The sequence below is a fragment of the Tachysurus vachellii genome, chromosome 24 (genome assembly GCF_030014155.1).
Source record: "Tachysurus vachellii isolate PV-2020 chromosome 24, HZAU_Pvac_v1, whole genome shotgun sequence".
Taxonomy (NCBI): domain Eukaryota; kingdom Metazoa; phylum Chordata; class Actinopteri; order Siluriformes; family Bagridae; genus Tachysurus; species Tachysurus vachellii.
Genome location: NC_083483.1, coordinates 11,734,875 through 11,751,277, shown reverse-complemented (window position 1 = coordinate 11,751,277; position 16,403 = coordinate 11,734,875). Strand labels below are relative to the sequence as shown.

Sequence of the window (16,403 nt, the reverse complement as noted above, 5' to 3'; positions counted from 1 at the left end):
ATGATCTCATACTATGATCTCATGCTATGATCTCAGCCTGTCCTTGCTCAGGCTGGGCTTGTTTACACTTATCTCAAGCTTCCGTTCCTCTATCTCCTCTAACTCCTCTTATCTCCCTTCAGATCCCTTCGCATCAGCCAGCTCATCCTGGTTGCCCCATCATGTCCTCACCTCACCATCCTCGTCCGTCTCCCTACCCAAGGCCAATGGCCGCTGATGTCATGGAAAGCTATCGCCGCTTCCAGCTACTTCATATCACCCATGAGCTCGTTACGTGTCTGGAACAGCTCTGTTCTCCTGACCTCCCCGAGCATCCTCATCTGCTGTTCCATATTGTGAGAGGGCCTCTTACTAGCACGTCCTCGACTCAAACCCCTCTGCCTAACCTCGTGGATCAGAGAACCCAAACTGATGGCTGTCCTCATGTTGAGCTTTGCAACCCTGAGCTCGGGACTCCCGCTTCTCCTCCTCCTCCAGTGCCTCATGCCTATATCCGTCCTCTCAGTCCTGCCTTGGCATCTCCTCCCTCTGATTCCGGCCCTGGAACCCCAGATTACATTCCTTCTTCTCCCTCTGATTATGGCCCTGGATCCCCAGACTATTCCCCTACTTCGCCCTCCGATTACTGAGAATGTTTATAATAACCAATAAACCTATAACCATTCCCTCTGACTCCAATGTGGTTCTTATTTATATATATATATATATATATCTATATATATTAATAATAATAATAATTTTATATATATATATGTAATAATAATTATAATAATATTATAATGTAATGTGTATTCTCCTAAGGTTCAAGGATTTTTCACAACATCTTCCCCCTCTGAGACTGCAAAGTCTCATCAAAACCCAAGTACCTAACCACGACGACCCTAACACAAACGAAAACAGAACATACATAAAACTAAAACAAAAACATACATAAAACACACAACATCTCTCCCCCCAACAAAAACAACATGCACAGTAGACCACAACACACACGTGCCCTTCTCAAAAAGGTGAGCCAGGAGTGAGCGAAAAACCCTCTGGATGCCCACTAGAGGGAAAATTCTCACTCTGCCCGCAAATATAGCACGACAGTGAAATCAGTGTCACCAGGGTCACCGAAACATACAGCAGTTTCATAAACACATGAAAATCAAACAGTTCTCCCATGGCATAGGAGTCCTCCTCATGACCACCACCAATAATGATTGCGATGCATGGTTCGAATCCACCGTGGCAAGGGGGCCCAAATGTGACGGCCTGCGCGTAGGGAACCCCAAATGTTTCTGTTGCGATAAGCGTGATAGTCTCGAGTTACAGGAACAACCGCATCCGAATCACCTCCTGTCCATGAGTGCATGAACATGGGTGGTTCTTGCATATCCTGTAGTCCTTGTTGCACATCTTTGGTATGAGACGTCCAAAGTTTATACCCACAAAAGAATAGAGTACAGTACTGTCGCATGGCGGCTTGCCGTATATGGCGAGAAATAATATACGCATGTTTACGTCCATGTCCATACGTTGAGGCCACACAAAAGGAACGATGTATCTCATATGTGTGCACCTGCAAAAGCAGTCCTCTGTCAAGAATATAGTCATTCTTGTAGCATGAATGAACCCACAGTCCTTCAGGGAGGACTAGATCTGCGTGTGCAAGGATAAGTGACACGGGGCGTGTGTCCTCCAGCAACGTGAACCAGGTGTCAGCCGTCGGCGGGGACGGGTATGTCAGCCAGGTACGATGCGGCGCGGCACCCAGGTCGAAGTCCCTCCAGACGAAGTCAGACTGGTCCACCTCGATGTCCAGTTGGATGCATGTGTAGCAGTAGCCAGGAGCGTCGTCGAGGCGACAAGCGACACCCCGCGGGCTTGCCTCCAACCGTGCACAGGTGAGGGGTCGCTGGACTCGTCGCCGGCCTCTCCGTGGGCGCGACATGGCCTGCACACAATGCTCTACAAACAACACAGAAACAAGCATAGAGACGGCAAAACGAATAGACACAAATACCAACACCCATTACTCAAGAATATGTACAAAAAGTCTATGTATAGTCGGCCTGGATTCAGTCACAATTACGGCCACCACCAGTAATGGTTGTAGTGCCTTGCGTATATCCAACGTGGCAATGGTGCCTTAATTCGCCGTTTGTTTTCCAGTGAGAACCAGACATGGGGAAATTCCGAGTGAAATATGTACCAGGCAAAATAGCGACTACTTCTGAGTCCCTGCCTTGCTGCAGGCTTCGGAATACCCACTCGGGTGAGGTTGGCAGACTGACCAGGGCTGTAACTAGTCCCTTAGTGTATGTGGTCCACAGCTGGTAGCCACAAAAGAAAAGTGAGTAGTACTGTCGGGTGGAGCTCTGTTGAATGTTCCGTGAAATAAGATGTTTTCGGGCCATAAAAGGACGCGATCGTAATGCAGCGTCGAAGTTCATGGGTATGTACACGCAGGACAAGTTTGTCTGTAAGCTGGTAGTCTATATCTGGCTGCCACGCAGCTACCCATGACCCCCCCTCAAGCATAATATCAGCGTGTGAAAGTATCAGTGGAATAGGGCGCGAGTTTTCCAGCAGGGTGACCCATCGATACTGTGTTATGCAGGGAGGAAAAGATCGCCAGGACCGTTGTGGTTCCCTATCGAGCTTGTGGTATATCCACTCGTAAGCAGAAAGATCTACCTCCAGGGCTAACTTTCTGCACGAGAAGCAACACTCTAGGTACGGGTTATTATTCTTTCTATAAAAGAGGTATGCCAGGCCTTCAGAGTCAGGGTCACGGTAGGCACACGTCTGATGTCGTCGCGCTCGCCGGCGCTGGGAACGCCGGAATGGGAGACCATAATCTGTACACAACACGAACAAGACATACACACACAGGGGACACAAACAAACAGGGACTCACACTAATATATATATATATATATTACAGTCCTGTATATGCGCCACTAGTTCCTGTCCGAATCATTCTTGTTCTCATCCAGCAGTGAGAACGAGTCTGGGTCCAATTCCATCAACTGCGTTTGCATGTATTGTCCAAAAAGGGAGTGGATTGTTTTGTCGATTAGGGCACGTAGCAGAGGAATCCCACAGCATATGATAAAGCCAATGGCCAGCAGGACCACTAGAAAAATCATGCCAATGCGCATTAATCCTGCCATCCCGTCTCCTGAGAGCAACCATTTATACCAAGTCGGATCTGGGGCCCCTGAGTTCCGGACCATCTGGTCTCGGGCTTCTTTCATACGTTTGAGTATCGTATTTAGCGGTCCTATTGGGCCTGTGTGAAGTGGGATGACGGCACAGCAGTCAGTGCCGATCAGCTCGCACACTCCCTGATCTGGTCCGCGCATTTGATCTATAGCAAAGCGGTTTTCTACGGCCATCAATGTTGTGGCATGTAACTGTTCTGTTATGAGTCCCAAGGCCGCAATTGTGTGATTAATGAAACGCTGTTGGTTATACCATATATAGTTTAGCCACCTTATGTTTCTGCGTACTTGCACATGCGGTAGCAGGATTGCCCACGCTGTTGAGGTCGCATCGGATAAGGCTCTGTGCTCCTCTGGAACACCCACCGGCTCACCTTTCCAGTCAATGTAAATATCAGGGTCTGCTGACCAGGCAGGAAGCACGGAGGCGTTACTGGGCTGTAGGTATCGTGAGACATCACGTCTGGATCGTGAGGCACGGGTAAGTACTGGGGTCAAAAGGAGGTCTAAGAGGGAGTCATTTAAGGCCATCACTGTGAGATATCCCTCCAGCACAACTGGAGCACACAGTCCATGCCACAGCCGGGGAAGTGTCTGAAGCGCTGTGCTCTCTCCACAATACCAAAAAATGTCTGCCAGTGGCAATGTGCCAAACCTTAGACTAGGGGCGGTCATTTGTCCTGGAATGGATTTCTCACATCCATATTCTGTCGTATTACAACGTGGGAGCACATTCACTACAGGGTGATGAGCATCTAATATATCTTTGCAGGCTGCTTTAGAAAGAAATCCGACATACACTGCTCCTCTTGCCTTTATACATAATGGGAACTTCTGGTTAGGCCGTACCTGGACTGTCATATCTGTGGGGATTGGCGAGGCTACCGGCCGATACGCACAAGATATACTTATGTTGCCCATCCAGTTCGGCCCATGTGTTCTGGCTGCTGATCCCAACAGGCAAAGAGCCGGACATAAATGTGTATCATTATATGGGGATTTGTCACACTCGTCCATGCCTCTAGTAGGCATTACATAGGGGATTTGATTAGACCGGTCATGGCATATTACACAGGTGCTATCTGTCGTGACCTGACGGGCGGATTCCGTCAGCCACTGGCGATAGAGGTTTCCCTCAGTACCTTCGGCTATATTAAATTGTTTAATACTGATCATTTTGATGTACTTCTGAAGCGCCCCATATTCCCCCTGCACCTTGGAGTGACGGGTCACGCACCCGCTACTGCCTGAACCGCCACATTCAGCCCAAAAATCTATGCTCGCTTGGCGAAATTGGAAACCTGGACTCCAGGCAGGGACGTAGACACGGGCTTCATATGGTTCAAAGAATGACGTTTTCTGCAGTGTGGACGGGTAAACCGAGTTCATGTGAAGACTATAATACCAGAAGGCATGGATTAATTTACACTGCACGCCCTTGTCATCACTGGCAGGTTGTCCCTTAACAATAATGCTGGTTGCTGAATCTTGGGTTACATCCCCTGGTCGCTTAATTCGAATCTCTAGGGTCAGTGTGTAGTGAGAAGATGACTGGTTTTTAGCCCACTGTATTGGGTCTGAACCTACCGCCGGAAAGGGGCCAGCGTAGTCAATGGAATACATCACAAAATACAACGTGCCATTTAGTACTTTCTTTTGCTGGCTAGCATGGGCAAATAATCCTAAAGCACACTTTATGTGATTTTGAATAGCCGTCTTTGCTGATGTTTTGTCAACTCCCACTATTATGGGATAGGAGCTTTTCCCCTGAAAAACTGTGCGTCCTCCTATAGTGGCAGAACCTGTGCCTGTACTACGTCTGAGCCGTGAGCCTGATTTGGGAGTATTAACGGACATTGAGTCATTATGCGTGGAGCCTGGTTGTGAGATATGGGCATAACTTTTTACTGTAAGAACTCCTACTATGATTGCCAGATTTAAGATTACCCCTACCACACATGCCATATAAAATATTCGTACAGTTAATCTATCCTTATTTTGTTTATCAGTTCCATCGGGTTCATCTAATGGTTTATCATCAGTGCCCCTCTTCTGGGGTGCGGCTAGCTGCGCCATGATTTACAGACGTTTAGCTATAATTTTAAATAAACGTTACAAGGAGTCGAGTACCCCAAAGTCTACAGTTTTGAACTAACCAGGTAGTGGACCTGGTTGATCCGTGCTTGGACCCGTTGCTGATTCTAAGGTGTATCGTCTAGCGTGGTTAGTGAGATCTGTGAAACATCTAGTTCCTCCACTGAGCCTGTGTGAACACTTGGGCTAACATCAACAATATCATCTACAGGGGCTAGGATGTCTCGACATTCCTTGGCAGGTTTGACAATAACCGGTCCTTGCTGTGTGCGTGCTCTAGCTCTGGCTCGTGTTCCAGCGGCCGGGCCTGTTACTAAGTCTGGACCATAGGGATCATTATCATCCTTGTCGTCAGAATACGGAGTCGTGTATTGTTTTACTTTCGGCAATGTCTCCCAGTCCTTTCCTTTCCTTTCTGCGGCGGGTGACTGCCCCGCCAACTGCTGTCCTTCCTTAGACGTGGAGGGTTGTTCCTTGGTTCCTTGTTCCATGGCAAGTGGCTGCTTGTGTACCCCTGCCTTTGAGGTTGAGGGCTCTTCCCCAGTGTCTACTGCAGCTGTCGCACGATAACAGTGGTTAAGGTGATACCAGTATTCCTTACCTTCGATCTTAACTGCAGTGGGGGTAGCTAACACCACTTTAAAAGGTCCTTCTCTTCTTGGTTGTCTCCAATGTTTCCTCTTGAACGTTCTGATGTACACGTAATCACCTGGTTCTACCTGGTTACGTGGTTCCTTTTCCTCTACTGCTGTGCCATGTGTGGCCGGGCCCACCTGAGAACACAAGAGTCTGTGGATATGGGTTAAATGCTTCACATAGCTTGACATTTCGCCTTCCATCTGTTCAAGCAATGGGCCCTTATAGGGTCCTCGTATAAAAGCCACGGGCATTGGCCTGCCTGTCACCATTTCATGAGGTGTCAAGTGCGTTGTACGATTCGTCTGTGAACGCATTTTCATCAGAGCCAAAGGCAAAGCCTGTACCCAATTCAGACTGGTACTAGCGCATATTTTTGCAATTTTCTCCTTCAACACGCCGTTGGCTCTTTCTACTCTTCCTTGTGAACTTGGGTGGTAGACACATCCCATCTTATGGTTAATGCACAATGCTTGCGCAAGGGACTCAATTACTTTATTTACAAAATGAGGTCCATTATCTGAACTCAACTGATCTGGAATACCAAACCTCGGGATTACTTCCCTACACAAGAATTTTGCCACTGTTTTGGCATCATTCCTGGCACTGGCCACTGCTTCAACCCATCTACTGAACATGTCAATCACTACCAACATGTAACGCTTCCCTTCTGCTTTTTCTGCCATATCCACAAAATCCATCATTAAGTGTCGAAACGGCCCTCGAGGTTCTGGAATGTGTCCTATTGGGGCTGTGAAATGCTTCCTGACATTTCTTTTAGCACATAACTCACATGTTCTCAGTGTTTTTTCTACGAAACTGGCTAGATACGGAGACCACCAATTTTTCCGGATAATGTCTATTATCACCCTCTTGTTGCAGTGGTCTATCCCGTGGGCTTCCTTTATCAACATTGGTAATAGGGCTGTGGGTGCTACCCACAACCCCTCTCCGCCTCTCCATACTCCTGACTCTTTGTCCTGAAAAGCACCTCGCTTTTTCCACTGTTCTACTTCTTCCGGATTGGCTATGTTTTGTGCATCCCTGACATCTTCTATCGACATCTCTCCTGGACCTGCATCTGGCTCTTCTCCCTGCATAACTGCCATTATGCATCTATCCCCTAATGCTGCCTTTTTGGCTGCTTCATCTGCTGCAGCGTTTCCTTTAGTTATTGTTGTTCCATCTGTTTTGTGAGCTTTACACTTCACAATAGCTAATTTCTCAGGTAGCTGTATAGCTGTTAACAGTTCAAATATGGCTGGTCCATGGGTTATAGCAGAACCATCAGCCCTCTGGTAACCTCTTTGTGCCCAGATTGGTCCAAAAACATGACATACCCCATATGCATAAGCTGAGTCAGTGTAAATTGTACACGCTTCTCCTGCTCCTAGCTTACACGCTGCTGTCAATGCTTTTATCTCTGCCAATTGAGCTGAACATGGTTGTGGGACAGTCCCCTCGCTAATTGTTTGATATACATTCTCAATAAGGTCGTATTCAATTACTGCATAACCTGCTTTGTTTCCCTCACTGGTGCGATAACAGGATCCATCCACAAAGAAGATTCGTTGTGCCCCTAAAAGAGGTTGGGACTCTAAATCTGGTCGCGCTTTCAGGAACTTTTCAGATTCCTCTGTACAATTGTGTGGAGTCCCTTCACTCGGCAGCACCATTCTTTCGGCTGGGTTTACTGTGTTGCACCTTTCGATTGTCAACTCTGGTGCCGACAGTATTACATCATATCCTGTGTGCCTTGCATTGGTTATTACAAATGTTCGATTTGTCAATAATGCATGCAGTGCATGTGCTGTGTACAGGGTCACGGGGTGACCCATCGTAATTGTAGAAGCTTTTTGATATGCAAATGCTGCTGCTGATATGGCACGATAACATGGCGGTATACCCTTCTCTACATTATCTAACGCTGTGCTGAAATAAGCAATGGGCTGCTTTCCTACCCCTTGCTGTTGCTGCATTAGTACTGCCGATACAAAACCTTGTCTTTCTGACACGTATAGGTGAAATGGTTTGCTGTAATCTGGACTAGCCAGCGCTGGGGCTGAGGCTAGTATGCACTTCAACATCTTGAATGCTGCTAGTGCTTCTGGTGTCCATGTCAGCTGTGCATTGGGTTTAGCCTGATCTGTAGCCTTTATTAGGTCTCTAAGTGGTTGTACTTTTAAGGCAAAGTCACATATCCATGGTCTACTAAACCCTGCCATGCCCAGGAATGACAACATCTGGCGCACGGTTTGAGGTCGTGGTGCATCACGTATAGCTTGTACATGAGCCGGTAATATTTTTCGTGTTGTTCCTTCTAGAACTCGTCCTAAATATTCCACCTTTCTCTGGCAGAATTGTAGCTTCTCTTTACTAACCTTGTGCCCATTGTTTGCTAGGACCTTTAATACTGTTATTGAATCCTGTACGCATTGCTCCTTAGATTGGCTACAAATCAATAAATCGTCGACGTACATAATCATAAGGCTTTTCAGTTGTAAATTTATCAGATCTCTGGTCAGTACTTGGTTGAATATTGATGGGCTTTCGCAATACCCTTGGGGCAGCCTAGTATAAGTATACTGTTGCCCACGATAAGTGAATGCAAACAAGTGCTGAGAGTCAGGGTGCAATGGAACACTGAAAAAGGCCGAACATAGATCAATTACTGTGTACCATTTCGTTCCCACTGGAATATTTGATAACAAAGTGTGTGGATCGGGGACTACTGGAGTCTCGGCCACCACTATCTGATTGACTGGTCTCAAATCGTGGACCAATCTCCATTTGTCTGAGTTGGGCTTTCTGACCGGAAAAATTGGAGTGTTGCACTGACTCCTAGTGGGGATTAAAACCCCTACTTCTAGTAACCCTTTAATAGTTGGCCCTATCCCCTCTTCCGCTTGTTTGGATAGCTGATATTGTCTTTGATAGGGTAGTGGAGCATTGGGTCTGATTTGTATTTTTGCTAGCCCTGCTGATTTGACTAGTCCTACATCTGTTGCGTGCTTAGTCCATAGTTGTTCCGGAACTTCATCTAATGCTTTAACTACATCGTTTTCTGTCAACTCTTCCTCATCTGCTATTTGTGGCATCTGTACCTCTACTCCTACTCTTACTTGTATCTTTGTTTGCTGACTTACTAACATAGTAGTAGCTACTACCTGCTCTGTCCCTTTATACTCTATCTTTAGAAACGTTTTGTCTTCTGACATATATACCCTAGAATTTCTCGTCGTGTTCCATTTCTCTACCCTTCTTGCTTCTCTCATCATAGGCCCTAAATCTTTTGATTCAAAACCTTGCCCAATCATCAGGGAGATGTGGGAGACTGCGTCTCCAACTTGATACCATTCGTGAATCTGTTCTGGCAGTACGGCATATGCAGCTACTCCTTGCCGACCAAGTATTATGCTGTCCGTGCTGATGACATATTTTCTTCCTTCTAGTCGTTCTTCCCATAACGATGCGTACTCTTCATCTTTTCCCCCTTCATCATATTTCAGGGTACAATGCCATGGTCCTCTAGCCTCCCGGCAATCTGGGCGTATGTAGTTTAACCATGGTTTCCATTCCGAATATTCTTTCCATATTTGTGATGTATTTTTGTCTTTGACTTCCATCCAATACACTTTGTCTAGCTCTGTCGTTTCCTCTTCTTGGCTTACTACTAGGTATTGTCGAGCTAACATTTCTGGAAGTGTTATCCACACTCCTGTTGGCTGACAGTGTATTTTGGCTCCTAGTTTACAGAGCACATCTCTTCCAAGAAGATTAGCTGGAGTGTCTGGGGAATAAAGTAGAGGTGCAATCCATTGTGGCTCAGTAAATCGTAGAGTCTGAGTTTTTCCTGAGAAGCCCACTGTCTTTATTGCTCTACGTGTGAGGGGAAGCTTTGCACCTTCTTTTCCAATGCTTGTAAATGTTGCTCCTGTATCAATCAGGAATGGGGCCTGTACTTCATTTCCAATTCCCACCATAATTGTTGGTTCTTGTGCAGGGTGCAGTGAGGTGGTACACTGCACCAGCTCCCCCTCTGGCTTCTCTAGGCCTCTTCACATTCCTCCTGGAGCTGAACCCAATGGGCTCCCTCCAGGTGGTACTGGGGCTTGTCCTTGAAACCCTGGGCCCATCCATTGGCCTGCCCAATTTCCAGCTCCTAGTGGTGTTGCTGCAGGTGCTTGTTGCATCCCTGACTGCCCTGCTCCTTGTTGAAACATTGGAGCAGGCATCTGTGCCGGCATCGGTTGTCTTCCTGGGTTTCCCATGACCCCTCCTGGTGCTCCATACTGTAAGTAGGGACACTCATATCTTAGGTGACCTAGGTTATTGCAATTCCAGCAGGTTTTTTCCTGTCCTCCTGCTCCCCAGGCCGGTCTCTGTGGAGGCTGTCTTCCTTGTCCTCCTCTTCCCCGACCTCTGGTTGGTCCCCATCCACGTCGTAGAGGTGCATACTGAGAATTCACTGGATAACTTGTTGGGTATCCCATAGGATACTGCATCATAGTTGGGGGCACCGGCTGTGTCTGTGTCACCACCTGTGGCACTCCTCCCTCTTGGGGTGGTGCTACCTGAACTACAGCTGGGGCAACCATGACTGCCGCCTGTTTAGTGTATTCTTTGTCCTCCTTCTTTTTCTTATCGTGGCTTTCTTGTTTGTTTCTCGTCAGTTCCCCCAGTTGTGCCTTGTGCAGTTGCACTAGCAAGTTCTCTTCAGCCTTCTTTGCCTCCCTTTTCCTTTTCCTGTGAAGTTCTGTATGGTGTATCACATTTGCCTCGAAGGTGGCCCATGGCATAGTGTTCAAACCCACTACCGTCTCCAGCTGGTCTTGAACTTCTGCTGGAAGAGCCCTTTTTAACATGAGCTTGAACAGAGTCATACTTGCGGGCGTTTCATCCCACGAGGCTCCCATTTCATCCCTCCAAGACTCCTGGAGTTTCAATACAAACTGGGCAACTCCCTCTTCTTCCTCCAGCTTTAGTTTCTCCACTTTGCCCGGATCGGCTTTAGTTGGGTATGCTTCCCTTAGCTGGTCCCACAGACGGTTTCTGAATGGGCCAAAGGTTATTCCATCTGCTCTTGAGTCATTCGCTTCTTTTCCTAGTCCAGCGAGGCCAAACATTTCCATCATTTTTGCCTTCCCAACTGTCTGGCACAGGATTACCTTCAGGTCACCCAAGGCCAGACTCGGTCCCATTGTCTGTTCCTCAAACTTTGTGATCCATTTTTGTGCCCCTTCACACACACTTGGCAGTCTTTTTACTAGTCCAGTCACATCCATGAAGGTCCATGGCACATAATGTATTTGCTGTCCTTTGACTATTAGAGGATACTGTGCTGCCATCTTTGGCATTGTGTATTTGTCCGGCTCGGCTGCGGCTGCTCCACGCGACTCAGGCTCATCTATCTCCCCCTCTTCGTCACTGGAGGTTTCAGTTTCTTCTTTGTCCACCTCCCTTTTTTGGCTTTGAGCCTGTGACCGTGTGATCACACATCTTCGGCCCTGTAGTAGTTTCCACTTCGCTTCATCTCTTTTGTCTCTCATGGTGGGCTTGGCCCTCTTTCCTCGTTTTACTCTTTCGGTTGCTTTTGCTATCTTTTCTTCTTGTTCTTGCAACCTTTTCTCCAAGCCTTTGCATATTGCAGCTGTGGTTTCTTCTTTTTCATATTGTAGGCCTCTTATCCTTTGCTCGGCACGCTTCTGTTCTTCCTTTAGGTCTCCTCTCAACTCCTCCACTCGCATTTCCAGGTGAGATGTGTGTTCTTTCAGTTCCTGCATTATCTCATCTGCCATACAACTTTGTTTCAGAACTGTTTTAATTGCTTCACCTTGTTCTTTGTCTGGCCATAGGTTTACCTGCTCTAGTGAGGTTAATTGCACTTCTCCATCTATCCTCACTTTCATGCTTCTGTTATCCGGCTGAGATTTCTCGTCTTCTGGGCCCATCCCTTGGGATACTTCCTCCTCGTTTTCTGTAGCCAGGGAGGTCGGTGACTGCTGTCCAGCAGATCTTTTCACCCTTTCGTCCACCGTTTCTGCTCCTTCTTTTTCTTCCTTCTCTTGGCGGGGCTCTCCTTGTCCTCCCGCTATGAGGGCCCTTTTGGCGTGAATTTCCAGCTTATCTAGAGATTCGTGCAGTCTATCCATCAGTGCACTCTGTTCTTCCCACTGTATGTCCTGCATTCGCCTTCTACTTGCCCAGTAGGCCTCGTCCATCCTCCTCATCCGATATTCTCTTGAGGCTGGTGTGCTATGTGCTCGCATATATTGAGATTGGGGATGTCCTGCCAGCCATTCCGTGTTTATAGCTTCTGTCTGCTGGTGAGATAGGTGAGGATGTTCTTTCCCCCACTGGGTATTAATATCTTCTATCTGATCATCCCAGTGCAACTGGTATCCACCGCCTTCGTCCCTTTCCTGTTGATTTTCCTTTCCTTCTTCTTTTGTAGTCCCTCTTGGGTGTTCTGAACCCCCCTTTTGCTCATCTTTGTGTCTTAGAATCTCATTCTCCTCCCTCTGGCTCCCTTCTTCTGAGGAAGGATGATAGGACCCTTCATACTTGTTCTTAATATCTCCTTTTTCTGCTGACATTTGTCGGATTACTCCTTTGACTTGTCCACCCGTGATTTCCAGTTCTATTTCTTGTGCTTCACCTTCTTGTCCCGTATTTATTACAGGGTATATTCCCTGATAATCGGGCTTCTTTTGTTCGATGTATGGCGGGGGTTTGAGCTGCTCCACCCATTCACCTGATGGTGGGGCTGTAGCCTTCTCTTTCTCCTGTTCTTTGCTCTGTGACATTTTTAGCTTCTCTTCCCTTCTTCTCTTTCCTTCCTGTTCAAACCACTCCACTATTTCCCATTTCTTCATAGTTTTATCTATACTCTCTTTTTTCGCTTCCCCCCAGCATTCTATTCTTTCCTTCATCTTTTTACATTTCCCCTCATCAAATGTCCCACTTTCAGGCCACTGCAACTCTCCCTTTGTCCGGTCTTGCCACTTTTTCATGTATTTTCTAATTTCTTTTTCAGCATCCTTGTGCCTCATTATTATAATTGCAGCTGGAGTATTCAGACCTCTTCCCTTCTCCATCATGCACCCCTATCTCGCCCTTGTGGCACTGTCACGTGGTACTAGATTTCTGTGTACTGTTGACTACTTCAGCTGAATGTTTATTCTCTCTCTGGTAAACGTGGTTGTGCAGGAGTCCTTCTAGTATGGCTCTCAAAAGAAACAAGGCAAATATTAGGATCTCAAAGTATACATACAAAAAAAAAAATACAACTTTTAATTCAATAGTTATACTTAAAAATGGATTAAAATCAACCAGCTACATAATCAACCAAGTATTGACCCATCCTATAATTTAATTCACTAATCAATCAGATAAATACCAGTTATTCAATTAATTAATTAATCCAATCCAGATTAAAGTTAAATTGTTTCAGTCACTCGGTAATTTCTCCCAACTGGTTTATTATTCCTCCTCTAACGCCTCATTTATAACATCATATAATAGTGTGTCCTCTAGTCAGTTAGAGAATGCCCCAGATTGGAAAGAAAACAATCTCTTGTTTTGGTTACACGTATCAGGGCGATTCAAGGCCTTACTGGCACAGAGTTACAGAGGCTAGAATGGAGGTTTCATTTCCACCAAAATAATTTTGCTGTAAAAATACTACAAGATACTACGGTAAACACATGTCAAGAGTTTATGAAGAACTCGAGATTATAACCATACGTCTTAGCTTCCAAAAACTAAAAGAGACCCAAGAGACCCAAGAGTGGATTTTATATGAATATTTTACACTAAGCAGTAGTATTTGCTCAAAAACACAGGAAAGCTATTCTGTGTGTGTGTTCTAGGATTGCGCAATACACCTTAAGAATTGTTATCACTGGCAGCCCCCCCCGCCAGTTGGCCCTTATCGCACCTCCACTACCACACACACACAACTGCCAACAAACGGAAGGTGTTCTGAATACAGTGGAAAACCGTCATTGGCCTTCAAACTGTCTATCTCTACTCTACGGGCACCTATTGGCTCTTGTGGGGCCTTGTTTGATTCCTAGGAGTCTGGACTACAAATCTGACACCGAATTGTAGTTTTCTGATCCTCCAATGAGAAGTGAGAAATAAACTTACGGTTTTCGGTCAGAACAGTGATGATTGTGAGGCGAGCAAAGTGATGTGAATAATACGGCTGAGATTTTCCAACTCCCATGGATTCTTGGGAATCTAAGAATATGAACATCTATAATATTTGTTATGAAAGAAATCACTCCAGTGAGGAAAAAAAGGAAGAGCTTAACGGCAAGTAACCCTTCTTATCATTTACTCAGTGTACCACTCTGTGTCTCACACAGTCCCTTGTCATAAATAGATGCTCTACTTGTTGTGTGTTACGTTACTTACCTCTTTGTACAGTCAATGCCGTTCCCAGATCCCGTTTAACTTGTCCAATCAGTGTACCTACAAAGAGTAATTCATCCTCCATACGAATTATGGGATTAATTTTTCTACATCACACATCAACCTGAATCGTCATTAGGTTCAACAATGCACATGAGTTATTCAAACACAGTTTATACATTACCGTGCACTCATTACGTACTCTTTATCACGTGTGTGCTTATTTGTTCGTTTGTGCTTGTGTGTTCACGTACACTTATCACGTGTGTACTTATTTGTTTATTTGTGCTTGTGGGTTCATGTACACTTATCACGTGTGTACTTATTTGTTCATTTGTGCTTGTGGGTTCATGTACACTTATCACGTGTGTACTTATTTGTTCATTTGTGCTTGTGGGTTCATGTACACTTATCACGTGTGTACTTATTTGTTCATTTGTGCTTGTGGGTTCATGTACACTTATCACGTGTGTACTTATTTGTTCATTTGTGCTTGTGGGTTCATGTACACTTATCACGTGTGTACTTATTTGTGTACTTATATTGTGTACTTATATTGTGTACTTATCTCTGTACACACGTACACTTATCACGTACACTTATTATTCACTTATTATCATACACAGATTCTCATACACAGATTATCATATACAGATTATCATATACTGATTATCATATACAGATTATCATATACAGATTATCATATACAGATTATCATATACAGATTATCATACACTTAATACCGGGGGCCCCCCTTTTTTTTCTTTTTTTTTTTTTTTTTCCACCGTCCCTACCAAGCAGACCTGTCTCAACCAACAGCGGTATCTAGGGACTAACGCGTTTTCATCACCTGCCGTCCTGCCCCGGTCCGTGAGTTTAATAGCACTCACACCGGAGGATACGCTCCAGGAATTTTACCATGCGCTTTACCACCTGCCGTCCTGCCCCGGTCCGTGAGTTTAATAGCACTCACACCGGAGGATACGCTCCAGGAATTTTATCGTGCACTTTACCACCTGCCGTCCTGCCCCGGTCCGTGAGTTTAATAGCACTCACACCGGAGGATACGCTCCAGGAATTTTATCCAGGCCTAACCACAACATAATACACTCATGAGATTTTTCACACACACACACACACACACACAGTCACATATCAAAACCTTATCTAGTTATGGGGCTTTCCCTTTGCTTTTTCTCATCCAGCTCTTTATCTCACCCTTAGGAGTTCTTATCTCGAGGGCGGCTGTCCGCTCTCCTTCCCGGGGCCACCCCCCTGTTCAGGCCACAGATTCACTATACACAGACATTTGAGTTTAACAGGCGTCTGCTCACCTTGTTATTTATGGCCGGCCTCTGTAGCCCGTCAGAGAGAGCGGTCCCGGTTCCGGAGGCAGTTCACGCCGTCCCTACAGAGGTCGCTTCGTGGTCGCCATTAAATATGTGGGAACTTAGAGCCCGTCTCCAAGTCGGCACATATCAGGGTGAATTATACTGATATACTTTATAATGCTTTTATACTATATAATTGTTACTAAAACTTAATTTACTGATAGCACTACCATTAATACGAATTAAAACAATGGGAAAACTCCTCAGACCTGGATGAGAATGAGCAAACTTCTTTATTGTGGTCAATCAGCTAACAATTCTCTAAGAGAAATTGCCAATTTGAAAGTAACAAAAGAAATCCCAAAAAACCCAAAAAGAAAAAAGCATCTTCATGAAGAGCATCGGCATGCAAAAACAAAAACCCTCCGGACGGACCTGCAGAGTTACAGGATTTTTTACGCATACACATTTGGCCCCAAAAATTCTCCTCTATATATACGCTTCCATGCGCCTCCTTATCGGTCCCCCCCTCACAGACCGGTTTTCATATCACCTTTTCATTATGTCATCTTATTTACCGGAATCATCTCATATGTTTTTGTAACGTCCTGTTCCTTGCAGTCCCCTTGTTTTTTCCTTCACCTTTTGCCCATATGCCCATTTATGGATTTTCCTCCCCTTAGTTCCCCGGGACCCAGGCCCGGGAGCCCAG

The 16,403-nt window shown here is 45.7% G+C and overlaps 1 protein-coding gene across 1 annotated transcript; it reads right to left on the bottom strand.

The window, feature by feature from the left end:
- Positions 1-1,183: 1,183 nt before the first annotated feature.
- LOC132839873 (uncharacterized) lies at positions 1,184-14,379 on the bottom strand. Its single transcript, XM_060861087.1, has 2 exons — positions 14,364-14,379; positions 1,184-1,953 (listed from the first exon to the last, which is right to left on the bottom strand). The coding sequence occupies exon 2, from the start codon at positions 1,934-1,936 to the stop codon at positions 1,184-1,186; it is 753 nt and encodes a 250-aa protein (XP_060717070.1). The 5' UTR covers positions 1,937-1,953; positions 14,364-14,379.
- Positions 14,380-16,403: the final 2,024 nt, after the last annotated feature.

Coding starts and splice junctions, on each gene's coding strand:
- LOC132839873 (XM_060861087.1), bottom strand. CDS start 1,936: ATGTCGCGCCCACGGAGAGGCCGGCGACGAGTCCAGCGACCCCTCACC.